This window comes from Pipra filicauda, unplaced genomic scaffold (assembly GCF_003945595.2).
Source record: "Pipra filicauda isolate LSUMZ 115617 unplaced genomic scaffold, ASM394559v2 scaffold13_size5146498_pilon, whole genome shotgun sequence".
Lineage (NCBI taxonomy): Eukaryota > Metazoa > Chordata > Aves > Passeriformes > Pipridae > Pipra > Pipra filicauda.
This window is the reverse complement of record NW_024103874.1, coordinates 1,660,159-1,677,155: the sequence shown is the minus strand read 5'-3', so window position 1 is coordinate 1,677,155 and position 16,997 is coordinate 1,660,159. Positions and strand designations below refer to the sequence as shown.

At 50.0% G+C, this 16,997-nt stretch overlaps 1 protein-coding gene across 3 annotated transcripts; it reads right to left on the bottom strand.

Moving 5' to 3' along the window:
* Positions 1-1,440: 1,440 nt before the first annotated feature.
* Positions 1,441-16,593, bottom strand: RBM38 (RNA binding motif protein 38). 3 transcript variants are annotated; one of them, XM_039378511.1, is made up of 5 exons: positions 16,487-16,573; positions 15,896-15,980; positions 15,094-15,217; positions 14,445-14,499; positions 1,441-2,881 (listed from the first exon to the last, which is right to left on the bottom strand). In XM_039378511.1, exons 3-5 carry the CDS (start codon positions 15,209-15,211, stop codon positions 2,581-2,583), a joined length of 474 nt encoding a protein of 157 aa, XP_039234445.1. In that variant the 5' UTR covers positions 15,212-15,217; positions 15,896-15,980; positions 16,487-16,573; the 3' UTR covers positions 1,441-2,580. The 3 variants fall into 3 exon arrangements, with proteins under 3 accessions (XP_039234445.1, XP_039234446.1, XP_027566312.1); XM_039378512.1 differs by lacking the exon at positions 15,896-15,980 and having other exon boundaries at positions 16,487-16,593; XM_027710511.2 differs by lacking the exon at positions 16,487-16,573 and having other exon boundaries at positions 15,896-16,265.
* Between the last annotated feature and the right edge of the window lie 404 nt (positions 16,594-16,997).

Here is a 16,997-nt window from a genome sequence, read left to right as displayed (position 1 = left end):
TTTTCAACAGCAAATTGATTTTCAGCAGCTTTGGTGTGTCCCTATTGACTGGGGGGAGATGTGGGTCCCCAGTGAAGGCAAAAGCTGATGTTCAGCAGTGCCAGGCACCCCTGCCTGAGGACGGGCACCCCAACGCTGCTGGGCTGGGGCCAAGTGCTCGCCAGTGGCTCCCAGCACCTCCATCCAGCTCCAAAATCCTCCCATCCCTCTTCTTCAGAAAGATTTATGACAGGGAGGAAGAAGAATTGCTGAATAATCTCCAGCCCCAATAGCACTTCAAAGGCAGGTCTCGGGCCAGGCTGAGCTCCCCGCCAGCACCGCGCTGGATGCGGCGCTCGGCTCTTACTCCTTTGGCAGCCCCACAGCAACTCCAGAAAGTAATTACTTAAAAAGGAAATAAGTGTCACCCATATGGTTGTAAGCAAAACCCTGGGCAGGATGGACAGAGCCCCATCAGGATCTGCGTTCTCACGCAATACAAGCAAGGGAGGAATGAGCTGTTTCCATTCATCCAGATGGGCTGTTTACTCTGAGGCCCACTGATGACATTAGACATGCCCACCGTGTGCCTTCCAGTTCACCAGGGTGGTTGATCAAAAACAATGCTGAACTGCCTCTGCTTTCATCCTGTGGCACCCTCTTCCCCTAGGATGGCTTTAGGCACCATCACCTTTAACAGCAGCATACGCTGGTGCCAAAGACATGACACTGCCTGGCACCAGTCCTGCCCTGACCTTCACAGACATGAACCAGATAACTGGCGTGATCAAATAGAATAATTTTATTTACTTCTAAAAACTGATTCTTGAAGTTTTGTAATTGTGAAAATCTGAAAACCAAGTTGGTTGGGAAAGTCTAGTGCAGCCACCTCACTAAGGCAAAGGAGGCTCAGGGATGTGAGCACCCTGCCAGTCTCACTGCTGCTGCACCTGCCTCAGCATCAGAGAGGCCTTCAGCAACCCATCCTTAGCAAGGCTTTGGCAGACCACTCACTTTTGGATAAATTCAGCTATGGAAAACAACTCTTAGACTGAACAATTAGGAAGGTGGTGTTCTGAGGGTTACGGGGTGTGGTCTGACCCCAGCTGTCCCTGCTTCCACTGGAGCTGCACCAGGATGGCAGCACTTCCCACCCTCTGCTCTGCACAGTGAGAAAGGGCCCCATACCAGCACTGGGGACCCACAGCTCTGTGAGCTCAAAAACCCTGAGGTGACTTGGGACAGGCAGAGCAAGTAAGGGCGCATGGGACACACTGCAGGGACAGTGGCACCCGGGCAGTGCCTGTCAGGATGCCAGCAGGGGCTCTTGCCCCAGGACACACACTCCTGGCCTACTCCAGCACACTCATGGTGAAGGCCCAGTGTAGCCAGATCAGGTCAGTTGGGAAGTACTCCCTAATGCACTTCAGCCAAGCAAACATGGTATCATAGAGCACTGAGTAATTTTAAAAGTTAAAATAGTTTATTGCTGTCTTTGTAGAAATGCACTTAACTTACATCGCCTGTTCTCTTCCTTTATTTGGCTGTTGGATTACAGGCATAAAAAGGTTACATTTACCCATTTGTTCAGTGACATAACACCTTTTTCCTCTTTTGCTCCACTCTTCTAAAACTCGCTGGCCAACAGCCCCAAATCTCTTTTACATAAATACTGTAAATGTCTCCATAGGTTGCAGCATTGTAACAAAAGATCTACCAAAGTAGACAAAATGTTCGGTATTCTTGGTTGGTTTTTTGCATTTAAAAATATACCTAAATTTGAGATAATCTTAAGAGTAACAATTACGATAAGAAAATAGTACAGTGCGTTGACTAAAGGAATATTCTGCTCTCCTTCAAGCCAATATTCCCTTTTGCATGTTGAAGTGATTCAGCAATTACTTAAGAACTTTTACCTACATACAATAATTTAGTAAAATGAGAATTAAACAAGGCAGATACTTACTACTATTCTTCTGTCTGCAATTCACAGCTCATGCGAATAAAATCGCAATAAATATTAAAAAATAGTTTTTCTTTTGCTTTTTTTTTTTCTGTAAGGCATCTCTGAGTATTACAAAGTTTTTGTACAACCAAAAAATAAGATTGCTTTTTCTCCATGTTCTCCAAGTACCTCTGTACCTCACCAGTAAATAAGAGGATTGCAGGTTTGATGAGGAAAGAAGGGCTGACGGGGAAGGGGAGGGTGGAAAGAAGACCACAGGTGATGGAAGCAGACCGCGATGTGTGCAAGAATCTGTAGTTCTCCTGTGAAACATTTCAGTCACTTTTAGAACATCTTCAAGACAGTATCTGTCCAGATTGAAGGAAAAAAAAAAAAAAAAAGGAAAAAAAACTTACCAGAAGTCCATTTTCATAAGCACAGTCAGACTGCAAGGGTTTGGGTTCGCCCTCAACACTATAAATAGCTTAGGTATCGATATGCACCTACATAAGGGAGATAAAGGGACGGGGTGATTTTTTTTTTGTTGGTTTTGTTTCTTTTATTGTTTTTTTTTGTTGTTGTTGTTGCTTTTGTTGTCCTAGTCGTATCCTTCCACGGTACGATTGTCCTAGGAGGCGAAGGCGCGGGCAGGGCCCTCACTGCATGCGGTCAGGCTGCAGCTGCTGGGGCTGGTACTGCACGAAGGCCGTGGCGGGTGCTGCGGGGTTGCTGGCGGTGATGGGGGGCTGCACTGTGCCCGTGTAGCCATATCCCACAAACCCGGCAGCGGGGGAGGCAGCGTAGGGGTACTGGTCGTAGGCAGCTGTGGTGTACTGGGAATAGGCTTGGCTGGCGGCGGTGTAGTCGATGTAGGGAGACGTGATGGACTGCACAGGGGTAGGGATCACCACGCTGGGCTGGATGATAGCTTGGGGGTAAACATAGTGAGGCGTGAGTCTGTGGAGGCAAAGGGACAGAGTCAGCGAGGGGCTGGGCTCCCTCCAGCCTGCATGTCCCCTCCTCCCCCCCAAATTCACGTGTATCAGCCACAGAAACGGTGCTGCCCAGCAGTGCTGCCCTCGAGCGAGGGGTGCTGCTCGGGGCGGGGGATGAAAAGCAAAACACTCCTAAACTCCAAGGGTGGAAGTAGTGCAATGTGAAGCATGGACTGCAACAAATACACACACCCTGGTCCCCACGGCTTGTAACTCCCATTATCCAGGCTGCTGGTTCCCAAAATAACCTTCTTGGATGACCATGACATAGCCCCTGCTCAACTGGTTTGCTGCATCTACTTGGCACTCACACACCCTTGCCTGTCCCAGCCTTGCTGCCTCCCATATCCTCCAGGTCCCACCACCCCAACCTGGGTGTAGGGTTGTGAGGACCCACAGCCCCTGTGGGACACCTCCCAGCACCAGGGACACCCCACTGCTCTCCACTTGCCCACCAGGGATGACCACCATCCCCTGGCACAGCCCTGGCCCCTCCAGCTTGGGAGCTGTTATCAGTTACCACACATTTACGCCCATGTTTCCATAACACTGGATGTTTAGGGCAATGCTACAGGGTGTTTGTTGTAAAACATGAGATATTAATGCTGGTTTTCTTCCCCTCAGCAACACTCCCCTGGAGTGTCCGTTCCAGCAGCCCCTGGCCCAGCAGTGACACTCCTGTGCCCATGAGCTGACACATCTCTGCTGCCCTTTCCATGCAGGTCCTAAAGCACTGCTTCTCCCAGCCACTTTGCCCCTGCCCTGAGGCAGCCATGCTGCTGCTGAGAGGAACTTAAGAACACCACCGTCAATTAAAGTCCATAGGCGGAAAGATCCTGGAGATGATTAATGCAGGAGTGCCCACTAATGTACTAGAAAGTGCTAATGAGGAGGAAAAGAAAAAAAAAAACCAGCAAAATTAAAGGGATGTTTTTTCCAAAGGGCTCACATCAAGTCAGGCCTCAAACAAGAGCAAAAACTGCACAAACCTGAAGGTTTAGGTCCATCCACACAAACTGCCACGGGCCAGACAAAAATGGGGAATTGCACATGGACTACAGAGTGTGAGCAGCCCCTGCCCACATAGCCCACTGCAGCAGAGCTCTGCTGTGTGTAGAGTGACACATCTGGGGCTTGTTTAAGAAATGGGGGGTGAGGACTGTCACCAGCTATCGGCACAGGCTCACTGTGGGAGATCAGAGCCACAAGCACCAAAAAGGGCACCCTGTGGAGAAGGTCCCTTTGGCCACTGCTTGCTGAGCCACGTAAGGCCACAGCACAAACCAAAGCCATCCTCTGGAGAGCTTGTGCCACTCTGCTCCCAAACCCAACTCGTTCTGGTAAACAAAAAAAAAAAAAAAAACCAAGCAAAACTCTGCAGAGAGCTTATGCAGATTCAAATATTTTGGGGATTTTTGTGTGGATGTGTGTGACAGCACATTTTCAAACATAACCACTTTTAAAAGCCTCCCACAGGCTCTTCACAAGGCACAGGGCTGTACATGACCACCTTCATTCCACCCAAGCATCCTAAGTCTTGGACACCATCTACAACGTGCTGGGATCCACCTGGGGTTGGTCACTCCTATCCAGCACTTGCAGGGCTGTTCCCATTTGCTTTACAACCAGCACCTGATGGTTTAACCTGCTCCTCAGGCAGGAGAAAGGCTTCTCACAAACAAGTGCTCATCTGAACCGAGTTTTCTCTCATTTTCCCACTGCCATATGCAGTTTGTTTTTTCTTGAGTCCATTTGCATGACAAGAGAATAACTGTTCTCTCCCCACACAGCAACACTGCCCCTGAAATCAGGGTCCTTCAATTAGACAAGGGCACCAGGGAGGATGGAGAATGGCAAGAAGCACCTCAACCTTTGGCTCATTAAGTGCAAGACCATCTCCCAAGGCCAGAGCCATCCCTGGCACAGAGAGAGGGACCTCACAGCCCTTCAGTCCACGAAGGCACCATACCCAGTATCACCCTCTGGGTAACAAGAATGAGATGAGGCAGCAGAAATTCATTGGATCCGTTTTTGTTCAGCTCTGATCTAAACTGAGGCTGGCACAGCTGAGTCAGAGCTGGAGCTTATGCACCAGTTCAGCCCAAGGGCACTTAATGTCACACACTCACATGAGGCAGCAGCAGCCACCTCTTCTGAGGAGTAGGGTTAGTCCCACCCAGAGGTTCCTCCTGCCTCATCTCTGGGGAATTGTTCTCTTTCATTTTGTTTTAAATAAGGCAGAGGTGCAATGCTGCTCTCCTGCTCTATCCCCCTGCAGATCAGCAGCTCAGACAACAGCCTGCATCCCAGACTGGTGATGGATCCTCTGGTTGCCTGTTGCCTCTCCCTGCACATCATGTCCCACTACCAGGCTTCCTGGTACTCCAGGGCTCCATAAAGTTAAAACCACTTCACAAATGTAACAAAAAAAAATACACAATCCTCCGGACTCATTAAAACCCACCCCCCAGCAGGAGGAGAGGAGGGGCCTGCACTTTTCCCCCTCAGAGGCATTCAGCCTGCCCCTGCCAAATAACTGGGAGGACAGTCCGAGAGACATGGAGCAATCCAGCCTGAGCATCATCCTGTTTGAGCAGCTCCACAGGTAACCCCTTGATGTCCCTTGCTGCCACCCAACTGCTCTTCAGAGCTGGCACAGCCCATGTGGGGGATGTGGCTGAGTGGACATTCCCAGCTCATCCCTGAGAAACTCTGCATGTTGGCTTTGCTTTCCTGCATGGAGCTCCACGATGGGCTCACAGACAGCAAATCCACAACATCCTGCACTGCTTTTTCCCCCTCAGCAAGGAAAATTTCCAGCTCTCCAATGCTACTTGGAATGAAAAGCACCATTAGTTTGGAAGACAGTAAGTACTCCTGTACCCTGTTTCCAGAAATACATCCCAGTCCAATGCATACACAAGCACACATCACACACAATAGCTTACTGCACTAGAAAATCACACTCAGCAGCTCCAGAATCTGCTTCTAAAGGGAATGTAAATGTAAAAGGGAAGGTTCTTTTGGTCTGTGCGATTTTAATAATTTAGCTAGAAACTTCAATCAAGATATTATGCAGTTTTGATTTCTGAATTAGGTGGACAGATGGCAACTCATCGATCAAAACAAAACACACAACCCAAGGTAAGGTCACTCTGATGACTTGCAGCTACAAACAAAACAAACCAGTGCAATACAATGAAGTTCTCTGCTGGCTACATTTAGCATCCACAGAAAATCTTAAAATATTTTCCCCCCCTTCCATTATTTCTGAAAATGATCTTTGAGGAATAATAAGAAAAAAAAAGCAGCAAGCTGTTTTGGAGTTCTCTTTCTAGAAATCAGCAAACTTGTCTCTGAATTTCTACAGGATGAGTCACATCTGTGTTTTAAGATGCCTTTCCCTCCCTCCCTGCAGTTTTCCTCCATCCCCCACGATGGGCCCTGCCAGCCAGAAGAGAACTTCATCAAAAACACACAGGGTGTGATTATAAAACATCAACCAAGTGATCAGCCACGGCCACCACACGTCAAAGTCATCCCGTGAACAGCAGAGGCACGAGATGCTTACGGCATGACAATTAATCATGGGCAAAGGCCACCCAACACAACGAGCACGGTCAAACCTAAGCCTAGAGGCACAGGAGGGACTCAGGAGGGACTCAGGAGGGCCGTCGTGGTCGCCACACCAGCCCATGCTCCGAACTCCGTGGCACCACACCACGCCAGCCCAGCAGGCAGGGGTGAGACAGAACAAGTGAGATGGTCACAGAGCCATTGGCAGAGGGGATGCAGGCTCCATTCTGCTTTTGCTGTGCAAAATATGGAGGACAGAACAAAAGGAGCCTGTTTTGGTGCAGTCCTGGGTGGAGATGTCCAAACACATCAGGTGAGGTTTGCGGTGCCAGCGCCCTTGGCTCTGGGGAGGCACTGCCTGCTGAAAAAAATCAGCTTTCTGAAACCTGCTGTCACCCAGTTCTCCCCACCACAGCTGCAGGGCTGCCAGGATGAGCTGCAGAGCAGGGGTGGCTCTGCAGGGGTAGGCAGCCAGGAAGAAGTGACAAGTCAGATGGCCATGTGCTCCACACCTCATCCCAAATGACAAGGAAGAGGAACGAGCCCTTGTCAGCTGCTCTCATCTCAGAGTCACTTAATATATTTAATTATTTTATATCACATTTACACCTAAAATGTGCTTCAGCTGCACTTTGTCAGCTCTCTCCCATCATGCAGGACTTCCTATGCATGAGCCATGAGCAGCTCCTGCAAGCTGCATGAGTTTGGGAGAGCAACAAGTGGGAGTTCCTGACCCCCTTGATCCCTGCCAGCCCTGCTGGGAGCTGGTTTTGCCACTTCTGGAGAGGTGGGAGACAGCTGCAGCCCTCTGTCAGGAGGGACACAGCATCACAAAAACACTTGGGAAACAAGGAGGGGCATGGGGCTCTTGGCAGCCTCACAGAGATCAGGACACAAATGCCACCGCCACGACCAGCCTTTTATTCCTTGAAGAATAAAAGAAACAGAGCCCTTTGTGTCTGCCAGTGAAGGCACAAATTCTGGCATTTGACCCCAGGAATTTGGCCTCCATTTCCATTAGAGTTGACCCATTAGCTGCTACAGGGACACCCACACTGCCACAGCACGTGATGGCAGGCGGTGCTGGTGGTACTGCACAGCCACAGCTGTCCACAACAGCAATGTGAAAGCTACCCCGGTGATGTTACACCTCCAACCACAGCCTGGATGACAGATCAGAAGATATATTTTGAAGTGGTTCATGAGTTTAAAAGCTGCTCCTGGAAGCACACCCCACACTCGCATTAGCAGTGCCATGACACCACCTCGGAGCTGGTGATGCAGGCACACATCCTGAGGTAATTCACACTCCAAGAAATCGTTCCTCAAGGACACTCCCAAGCCAGAAAGCACTCACCTCAAATAAACCTGTGTGGAGCCGAGGCAGGCTTGGCAATAGGTATCACGTGGGCCCCAGCCACAATGACAGGCTGTAGAAATGTGAGAAATTCAGGTCCTGTTCTCAATCCAGACATGATGAGGAGGGGCCTCAGGCTGGAGCATGGCCAGGGTGGGGGGCCCTGGCTGCCAACAAGGACTCTGGCTCCAGCAGGAGACCACAGAGTTTATCTACCAATACTTTGGTGCAAACCAGGACATTTGTTGTGTCCTGACCACTCCATCTTCACTCACCATTCACTGACAGAGGCTGGGCTTCAACCACTGACAAACCTCCAAATCCTGGAATGTCCCTACTAAAGCTGATGCACTGAAATGTCAAGGGTTCTGCCTCATCAGCCAGCTATCCCAGCCAGCTCAAAGTCAGACAAGGATGAACTCTGAAGCTCCATGGTATTTATCCTCACCTGCTACAATACGACACAAACACAGAATAGCAAACCAATCAACACAATTTCTGCTCATCTTGTAACTAATTTGCCTGTCTGTCTTCTACTCATCTTTCTCTGGCCCTTTGAGAAAATTTACACAGCAGCTTGTGCAAAGAGGTACATGACTGTATTTCCTACTTCCCTGCTGGGATCAGACATCACCACACCAGTGGCAATCACAAAGGGATAACATGTCACAACAGACCGTCCTAGACTGCAATCAGTGGGGAAAAAAGAATGAAAGAAATGAAAAAGAGGCTGCAGACCAAAGATGAAAGTATACCTCACAAAGATCTAATCCTTTTTCTCAGCTCAACCAAGAGTCTGAGATCAACATGCTGAGCTCCACTACGAGTTATAGCCAGGCTCAACAATTTTCAGCTTTATCCTTTGCATCTTGCTTCCCCCACACCCAAAGGAAAAAGGAAAAAAAAAAAAGAACCATAATCCCAAACAAAGGCATGCTGGGCCAGACCAAAAATAGTTTTGGAGAAGCAGGCTGAAAAACACTCAGGTAGCAGGAGATAACATCTGCCTGAAACAAGAGCCATCTGGCACCAAGGAAAAAGCCACAAGGAAGTTTATCCGCAACTAGTCAGCTATCCAGAGAAGGAAAAAGCCCTCCCCTTTGGAGTTATCAGCACAGCCAAACCAGAAATGAACCAACAGAAGAAACAGAGACTGTTTCACACCAGTGCACGACAGGAGCCTGAGTCCTTCAGCATTGGGGTGAGGAACCTGGTGGGATTCTAGGGAAAAACAGAGGCTCTGAAAGATTAACCCAGGAAGCCCCAGCAATTCTGCCTTTAACTGATCTCTCCAGTTTTCTTCTGCAGTTTAGAGAAAATCAATGGCAGAAACATTTCTAAAGTCTTCTGAAGTACCTGACAAGTTTTGGCATAATATACACTACAGTGACTACTTTCAATTGGTTCCATTTTCAACAGACTTTCTTTACACACATGATCCCTTCCACTGACCTTTAATTAAAACCATCCACACATTTGATTTATCAAAAACCCTTTCTTGGAGAGATGAAGTATTTTGAAGTAGAATGCTTCAGCTATGGAAGAAGCAATGAAATATCTATTTTTGATAAAAGAAGGCCTACGCTGATAAAACAAGTAATTAAGTAATTTCTCAGTCAAGAAAGAAATTCCATTTTAAGAGTTTGTGACCTCTGCTGCCGTTTGTGCCTTTGCTGACCTAGGACGTGTAAGATGTCTCCCTCCACACCTTCCTGCAAGCTGGAATCACGGGGGGATGTGTGAGCCTGGATCCAGCATGGCTTTCCCAGCCTCTGCTGCTTTGGCCAGAGCAGAGCCAGCAGCAGCTCAGCTCTGACATGGGAGAGCTGAAATGCTCAAAGCTGGCGACAGGGAAACTGCAGGGGACAGCACAATCCTGTTTACAGCACTTGGAAACTGAGAAACAGGAGACTCAGTTTTAACTCCGAGGTCCATGACTTTTCATCTTTTGTGATCATACAGTATATTTAGCTCTGGTATGTAGCTTGCTCCCATCTGTGGGGAACAAGTTCTTCACATATGTCATATTTAGAAGTGACCCGGTGTCCTTGCTACCAAATTATCAGCACAACAACTGTCTGGTTCCCTGGCTGGTGCCCTCAGCTCGGAGGCAGGATGCCCAGGGCTGCATTCATCATTCGAATTACTGGGCATGTGCTTAATACTACGAGTTAGGGACCAGTATGCCAACAGCTGCACAGAGGAAAGACGAGCTCGAGTACAAGCTGGACTGCTCCGAAAATTCAGATGCGTCCATCAATCTGCCACGTTGGGACTACTGGCACCAGCCAGTGCAGCAGAGGAGAATTTTGGATCTGCCACTCCCCAGCTCCTGCACCAAGGGGAAAGGACTCGGGTTGCTGCTGCTAAGGAGGCTGCTCTTGTGCTGGGGAGGATGACGAGCAGATCCACTGAAGGCAGTGGAATCACACAGAGAAGATGGCACAACCTGAGCTGCGTGCCATAAAGACAAAATTAGAGCCAGCTCAGCTTCTCCATCACACACCTGTGCTCTGACTGCACAGGAATGGCTCAGAGCCTTCACCCAGAGTCTGTCCCTTGCAACAGGTCTACGACTGCCCTGAGCTTGGCACACCATTTACACAGCCAAGTGTAAGGTCAGTGTATCAGACCAAGCTTTCCTTTTGTATTGTTCTACAAGCAGGACATGAGCAAACTGCACCTAAACCCAAAACAAACGGTACACCAAGCCCTTGGGCTTGACACTAGTACTTGCCATCTTGAAGCAGACATCCAAGCTAATTCACATAGCCATCTGATCTGCTTATAAATATGTGCCTATGCTTAAAACCCACTAAATAAATAAATAAAGGATCTCTTTCTGCCTGGCAAGCATTTGGTCTGAAAAGCAGCCACCATGCCCAAGCACTAGCAGCTGAAGCCGTTTGGAAACTGGATTTGAACATTTTTTTAGGAAATCCCCGCAAAGCTTTTATGTTACTTGTACAGGATAACATCCAGGTGCCAGGTGCTCCATCCCCAGGAGCCACCTGTGGCCGGCAGAGCGGGATGGGTTTGGGATGGCATCCTGCAGCTACCCAGCTCTGGATAAGTGAGCAGTAGGAAGTGGGAGCAGGGGGATGCCAGCTGACAGAGGCTGAGCAGAGCATGGCCAGCGTGTGCTGCTTTACAAGCATAACCACAGAAAAGATGAAAGTTTGCTTCCTTTTATTTTTAACCCAATAGAGAAATTTTAAGGATAAACAGCTGCAAGGGAGGGTGGGCTGACACAAAGAGGGACTTTCTTCACTTCCTAACTTCAGCAGCATCAATGCATGAAATTTTAAACTCAAAGCAATTTAACTCTTTGTGATGCTGCCTGAGACCAAATGTGGGCCAGAGGCAGGGGGTCACCACAACAAGCAATAACACAAGGATGGGGTCTCTGGAGTAATGACATCCCATGTGCTGATATGGAAAGAGCTGGATCCTGCTACAAGAGACAGCTTTATGTTTCCAAGAGCTCAGTCACTTACTCAGTCACTGGTAGATCTCCCACACAGATAGCTCCTTTGCTGAGGCACAGCCACAGGAATGCATCTGCCATATGCTGCCTGTGTCCAGAGCAGCAAGCATGGCTGCAAAGCAGAGAACCAGGGAATCCCCATTCCCTGCACAGAGTCGAACCTGTCTCCAGCATCAGAGTCCCAGAGGAGGGGACTAAGAGGTGGGCACCAAGCAGCTCTGCCACGTCACCTGATCACGTTAAGCGTGGTAGCTGCAGGGACACGCTGTGGCACTGCCAGGTGCCTCCAAGCAAAGAGCAGTCTGTAAGCCTCAGGCTGAGCCCCGGGCCTAATGCTGCTTCCCTAAACTCAGGAGCCAGATCTCCAAGTCACCCTGACACAGACGCATCCTTTGCCTTGCATTACTGTTAAGATCTCCGATTACAACAAGCCAAAAACTCCTTCTCAAAACAGGATTTACTACCGACTCCGTGCTGTCTGCCATGTGAGTGCCTCCCCTGCCAGGACAGCAGGAGGAACGAGAGAGGCTCCTCATGGTTTCTCTTTCTGTTCCGCATAGCCCAGGCAATATTTACAGCTGCATTTGGGTGCCTGGGGCTGGGGGGGGAAGCCTTCAGTTTATAAATAATCTTCACTGATGTTTGGGTAATTTTCATAGTTTCCATTCATTTCAGGTTTCACCAAAACCTGCATTTTGTGGTTTGATGGTTGAACGTGACTGGCTGCCTGGCTCTCAGTTAACTGCCCAGAAGTTAACGGTTGTTCATTCATTTCTGCCTTGCCAAGTCCAGCTCACACACCTAGTACCCCGTGCCCCTTAACAGTCATCCTTTGGAAACCATATGCCAACCCCTGGGCACAAACACTTTGCAGAGACAGGAAGTGCAGGAGGGAGAACCAGGCAACATCCCACACCACGGGCAAAGCAGATGAGCCACTTCATTTGGGACAGGTCAGGATCCACTCTGCACAGTGCAGAGCAAACAGACAACAGCAATTCCTTGAAGCTTCCAAAGACAGACCCTGATAAACTCCTCATCTATCCTCACATTCCACAGAGGGCCAAGGAAATTGTGGGTTCAAGGGAATGTTAGAGTGGAGCCTGGCAGGCTCTTAATTCTGTTGGTCTACTGATGAAACAAAGAGGGAACTGGCAGCCAATCTTTGTTGCTTGACTGAGCACCTGACAGAAGCCACAGAGCAGCCCCAGTTGTGGTGCTCAGGTAAATGGCTCCACATTTTGCCAAACCCACATTTCCAGTGATTCTGCTGCAGCAGTGACCGAATGCAACAAAATTCTTGTTTACTGATGCTTGCAAATAATGATATATAATCCCCTGCCTACAACCCTCCATTCTCCTGGTTCCTGTCTCTTGGCAACTGATAAATAATTTATAGTGCTGTATGTGCTAACTGCAGCTCTGCTGGTTTAATGATGAAACCAATGCCTAAGAACCGGAACAGGAACTGTCTAGATCACCAAGAGCATGTAATCAGTCGATCCCACACTCCTGTGTATGTGAAACCAAAAGCAAATTATTCAAAAAAACCCTGTGTTTTCCAAAGCTGCGGCTGTGGGGTAGGAACAGCACCCACAGAACTGCACATAATCTGCAAGGTGCTCCTGCCAACACCAGGAGCTTAATGGGCTTCACCATTTTGCTCTGCTCTATTTGCATGCATGGCAGAACTCACCACAGGCTGCTTTTATTGTCAACTTCTCTCCTGCACCCCTGTGCAATGTGGAAAACCTCCGAGTTCACATCCCCAAAGGTACCACTGCTGCCTGTGCTGGGGGCTACAAAAGCTATTTTACCTCCCATGCAAGGAGAGCTGCTAAAAAGCAGCATCTTGTCTATGCAGATTACTGTGGTTGCACCAAAAAAAAAAAAAAAAAAAAGGAGACTCTTCATTTCGTGACAGATGTTCTTCGAGTCTTTCCAACAGAGCTGTAACCGCTTACGAAAACCGGCATGTTTGAACCACACACAACACACGTACACTGGGTGTGCACTATTGTGGCAACACATCCTCTTATATCCATAAACTCATCGGAATGAGATTATCCAGGCAGTCGGCAACTTTAGCCATAAGGGCAGAGGAGTGGAAGTTTCTGTTTTATTGTTAGATTCTTTTTCTTAAAAACAAAAACAAAAAACAAAACACCACCCCCCCCCCCAAAAAAATGAGCAGAGAGCAGGGAAGGGATGAAGTATCCCAGTTGACAAAGGTCAAAATCCCATCTATTTATATTAGAGGCACACAAACCCCACAACAGAGCACTGCTCAGAAGCTTTAGAAAATGCACTTACTTCCTTAATGCTCTTAGAAAATAATAATAAAAACTCCCTATCAATATTCACTTTCTGAAATGGTGTAAAAAAAGAGCTGCATCAATCATTAAACAGTTAAATGAAGGCAGTATGACAGTCACTATTGTTCTCGTGAAGCACACTTGTCTTTTGCCGAGCAGCTGCCAGATCCTATTAGATGTATAAAAAGAGGACTTTTCTAACCGAGTAGGGATGGTATAAGCTATTGAAAACAGCAGACAAAAGCCCACTTTTGCAGACTATTCAAGCCTTGTATAACATCTGTCCAAAATCAATTTTTGACCTAATGTTACTTTCATTAAGTAACAGACTTTGTTTCCAATGCAATTTGTTTTCTAGGATAAAACTGTATCCTAAGCGTTATTACGTGGGAAACAGCACAGAGGAAGCAGAAAATCTTATTTGAGAAACATGAGAACAGAATTTGCTTAATTGTTTTGACACCTTAAGTACTATAATAGAGAAACTATTTTCCATTTATTTGAATTCTTGTGAATTCTTGCAGTTGGCAAAGCAGAGAGCAATGCACCGGGTTTATTATGACTATGATTTACTGAGGATAAAGAAGGATCTTTGGGAATTACATTAAAGCTGACAAAGGCACAAAACTTCTGAAATCTCCACCAGAAATAAAGTACTCCGAACATTAACAACAGCTGTTGAAACTGTCCAGTCTTGACGGCCAAGGCTTTTTTCACACATTTTAAACAATGAGGAAGTTGATTCGTGAATTTGATTTCAAACAGACCGTTAAGAAACATTTCCACTTACCCAAAGGGTCTCTGAATGAAGGCGGGATGTAGCTGCTGCACACCTATGGTAAAACCTAAAAAAAAAAGGTTCAGAAAAAAAGAAATATTAATGAATGGCACCCATTGTACCATTCAATTCGTAACTTGCAGGCATAATTACACCACATGTATATGCATTTTATCTGCTATGCATGTGAGCAAATTCAGAGCTCCATTTAGAAGCAAGTTAAATTTAACATGCGTATGTCATATGCACGAGGAGCAGATGGGAATTCAGATGAAAGACCAGTGTGAACACGCTGTTATGGAACAGACAATGGGGTAAAAAGCCTTATTTTACACACTGGGTACCGTGCTCATTAAACCAAAGGGTGGAACGATGAAATGGATCTTAGAGTGAATTCCCATTTAACGAAGAGAATAACAGGCAAACAGATCAGCCATGGAAGAAAACAGCTTTAACTCAGTTCTATGAACTTCGGTGTGTAACAGGTACAAGTAAGAAGATACAGAAGGGAGGTAACTGGACTACGCTGTGTCCTCAGCCAACAATCGGAACTATGGGAGACAGATAAGTGTGCACCAGATCAGATGAATCCAGCCTGAGGAACTTGTTTCCTCGTCTTACAAGTTATTCTAATAGAGATGGTCTCTCCTGGATGCCTCACCAGTTTGAATACTCCTTGGTTTTGCTCCCAAATACGCCAGGTTCACATTTGCTTTCCTGCCGTCAATGATGGGGTTTGGGTCTTTGCATGCTCTTTCTGCAGCAGCTCTGTCTGCCATGGTCACCTGGAATCAAGCACAGCCTTGTTTGTAGCAACAGTGCTTTGTAAACACTCCAGCAACAGGCACTAAGTGGAGTTTATTTATTGTTCTATTTTGAATCAGGAGTTAAACTCCCTCCGAGCAGCCTCGCCTGCATGGCAAGATGGGAAGGGGTTGCTGGGACCCGATGGAAAAGTGGGCTCCCCCCTCGCCCAGTTCCCCCGCTGGGCTGGTGCCAGCTGTTTTCCCCTGCCGTTCCACCTCCTCTCCGTGCCTTTTTTAAGGAGCTGGTGGAGCTCTCCCCAAACGCCCCGGAGCAGAGGAGCTCAGGGGAGCTGCGGGTGGGATGCGGGGACCGGGGGCACCTCAGCGCCGCGCTGAGCCCCGCACGGACATACGGCGGCGGGACGGGGGGAGGAGGTGCTGAAACGAACGGCACGGCCTCGGCCATCACGAGGGGCTCCCTCCCGAGCCCCCAGCCCGGCCTTTGTCCTGGCCGAGCCCCCCGCTCCCGTCCGCACCGGGCACAACCTCGGCGGCCCCGGGAGCAGCCGGCGCTCCGCAGCAGCGACGGGACGGGCGGCGGCTCCGCAGCGCCGGCACGGGGGGTTCCCAGCGCGGGGCTCCGCTGCCAGTCCCCTTCCCCGGGCACGGGGCACAGCGGGGGCAGCCCCGCCCGGCCCGCCGGGGAGCGGCACTTACAAAGCCGTATCCTCGGGATTTGCCCGTCTGCCGGTCGGTGATCACCACCGCCTCCTCGATGTCCCCGAAGACCTCGAAGTACTTCCTGAGGGAGGAGTCGGTGGTGTGGTAGGGCAGCCCCCCGACGAAGATCTTGGTGAAGGTGGTGTCCTTCTGCACGGTGTGCATGGTGCCCGGGCGCGGCCGGCCCCGGCCGGCATCCACCCCCCCAGAGCAGGAGCCGCGCCCCGCCGAGCCCCCCGCGGCGGCCGAAGGCAGCGCAGCGGCGGCGGGTCCCGGGGGCCCTCCTACAGCCGCCTCATGGCCGCGCCTGCAGCCGGAGCGCGGCCCCGCGCCCGCCCCGCCGGTGCCGGTGATAAGCGGCCGCCCCACCGCCGCCGCCGCCTTTGTAGGGCCGCGCCGCCCCGCCCCGCCCCCGCCGCGCAGGGGCGCTCGGGGCGCGTAGTCCGGCCCCGCCGCGCAGGGAGCGTCCCGGCCCCTCACGGTCCCCGGCCCCTCACCCGGCCCCGCCGCTGCCCCCCGGCACTGCCCCGCGCCGAGCGGCCGCAGCCCCCGCGGGCCCCGCTGTGCCCTGTGCACCCCCGGGCGTACCGTGGGGGTGCCCCGGCGGCCGCCCCGCTGCCCGTGCCCGGCGCTGACTACAAGTCCCGGCGGCTCCCCCCGGGAGCAGACCCGGCCCCCTCCGGGCGAGGGGAGCGCTGCGGGGGGAGCCCGCCAAAGAAACCGCCCCGAGAGCGGGCGCTCGGCACCCCCGGCCCGCGCTTATTGCACAACGATCTCACCCCGGCAGGTTCGGGCGCGGGGACAAAGCCACCCGGCAGCTGGCAGCCTTGGTGGCACCGGCGTGCTCGAAGCCAAGGCAGGAGGAAGGGCTGGTGTTGAATCGAATCACCAGGGAGGTTCAGGCACCGAACAGGGCTCCAGAAGTATCTTTCTTAAGGTTCTTAAGCCTCCTGCTTTCTCCTCTGAACACTTTAGCATCTACCTGTGCAGCCTGCCTCTGCGGACAGGGATGCACTGTTCCCGTTGGTGTTCAGCAAAGGGATTCTCCTCCACTGTCCCCGTTTTGCCTTTTGGTTCCTCAAAGGACAGGCAGCTCCTA

Excerpts from the sequence above, each read along its gene's own strand:
- RBM38 (XM_027710511.2), bottom strand. The coding sequence starts at position 16,063 with ATGCACACCGTGCAGAAGGACACCACCTTCACCAAGATCTTCGTCGGG. Across the intron at positions 15,218-15,895 it reads AATCCCGAGGATACGGCTTT|GTGACCATGGCAGACAGAGC; the intron begins GTAAGTGCCGCT and ends GCTTGATTCCAG. Across the intron at positions 2,882-14,444 it reads TTCATTCAGAGACCCTTTGG|ACTCACGCCTCACTATGTTT; the intron begins GTAAGTGGAAAT and ends TTGCCTCCACAG.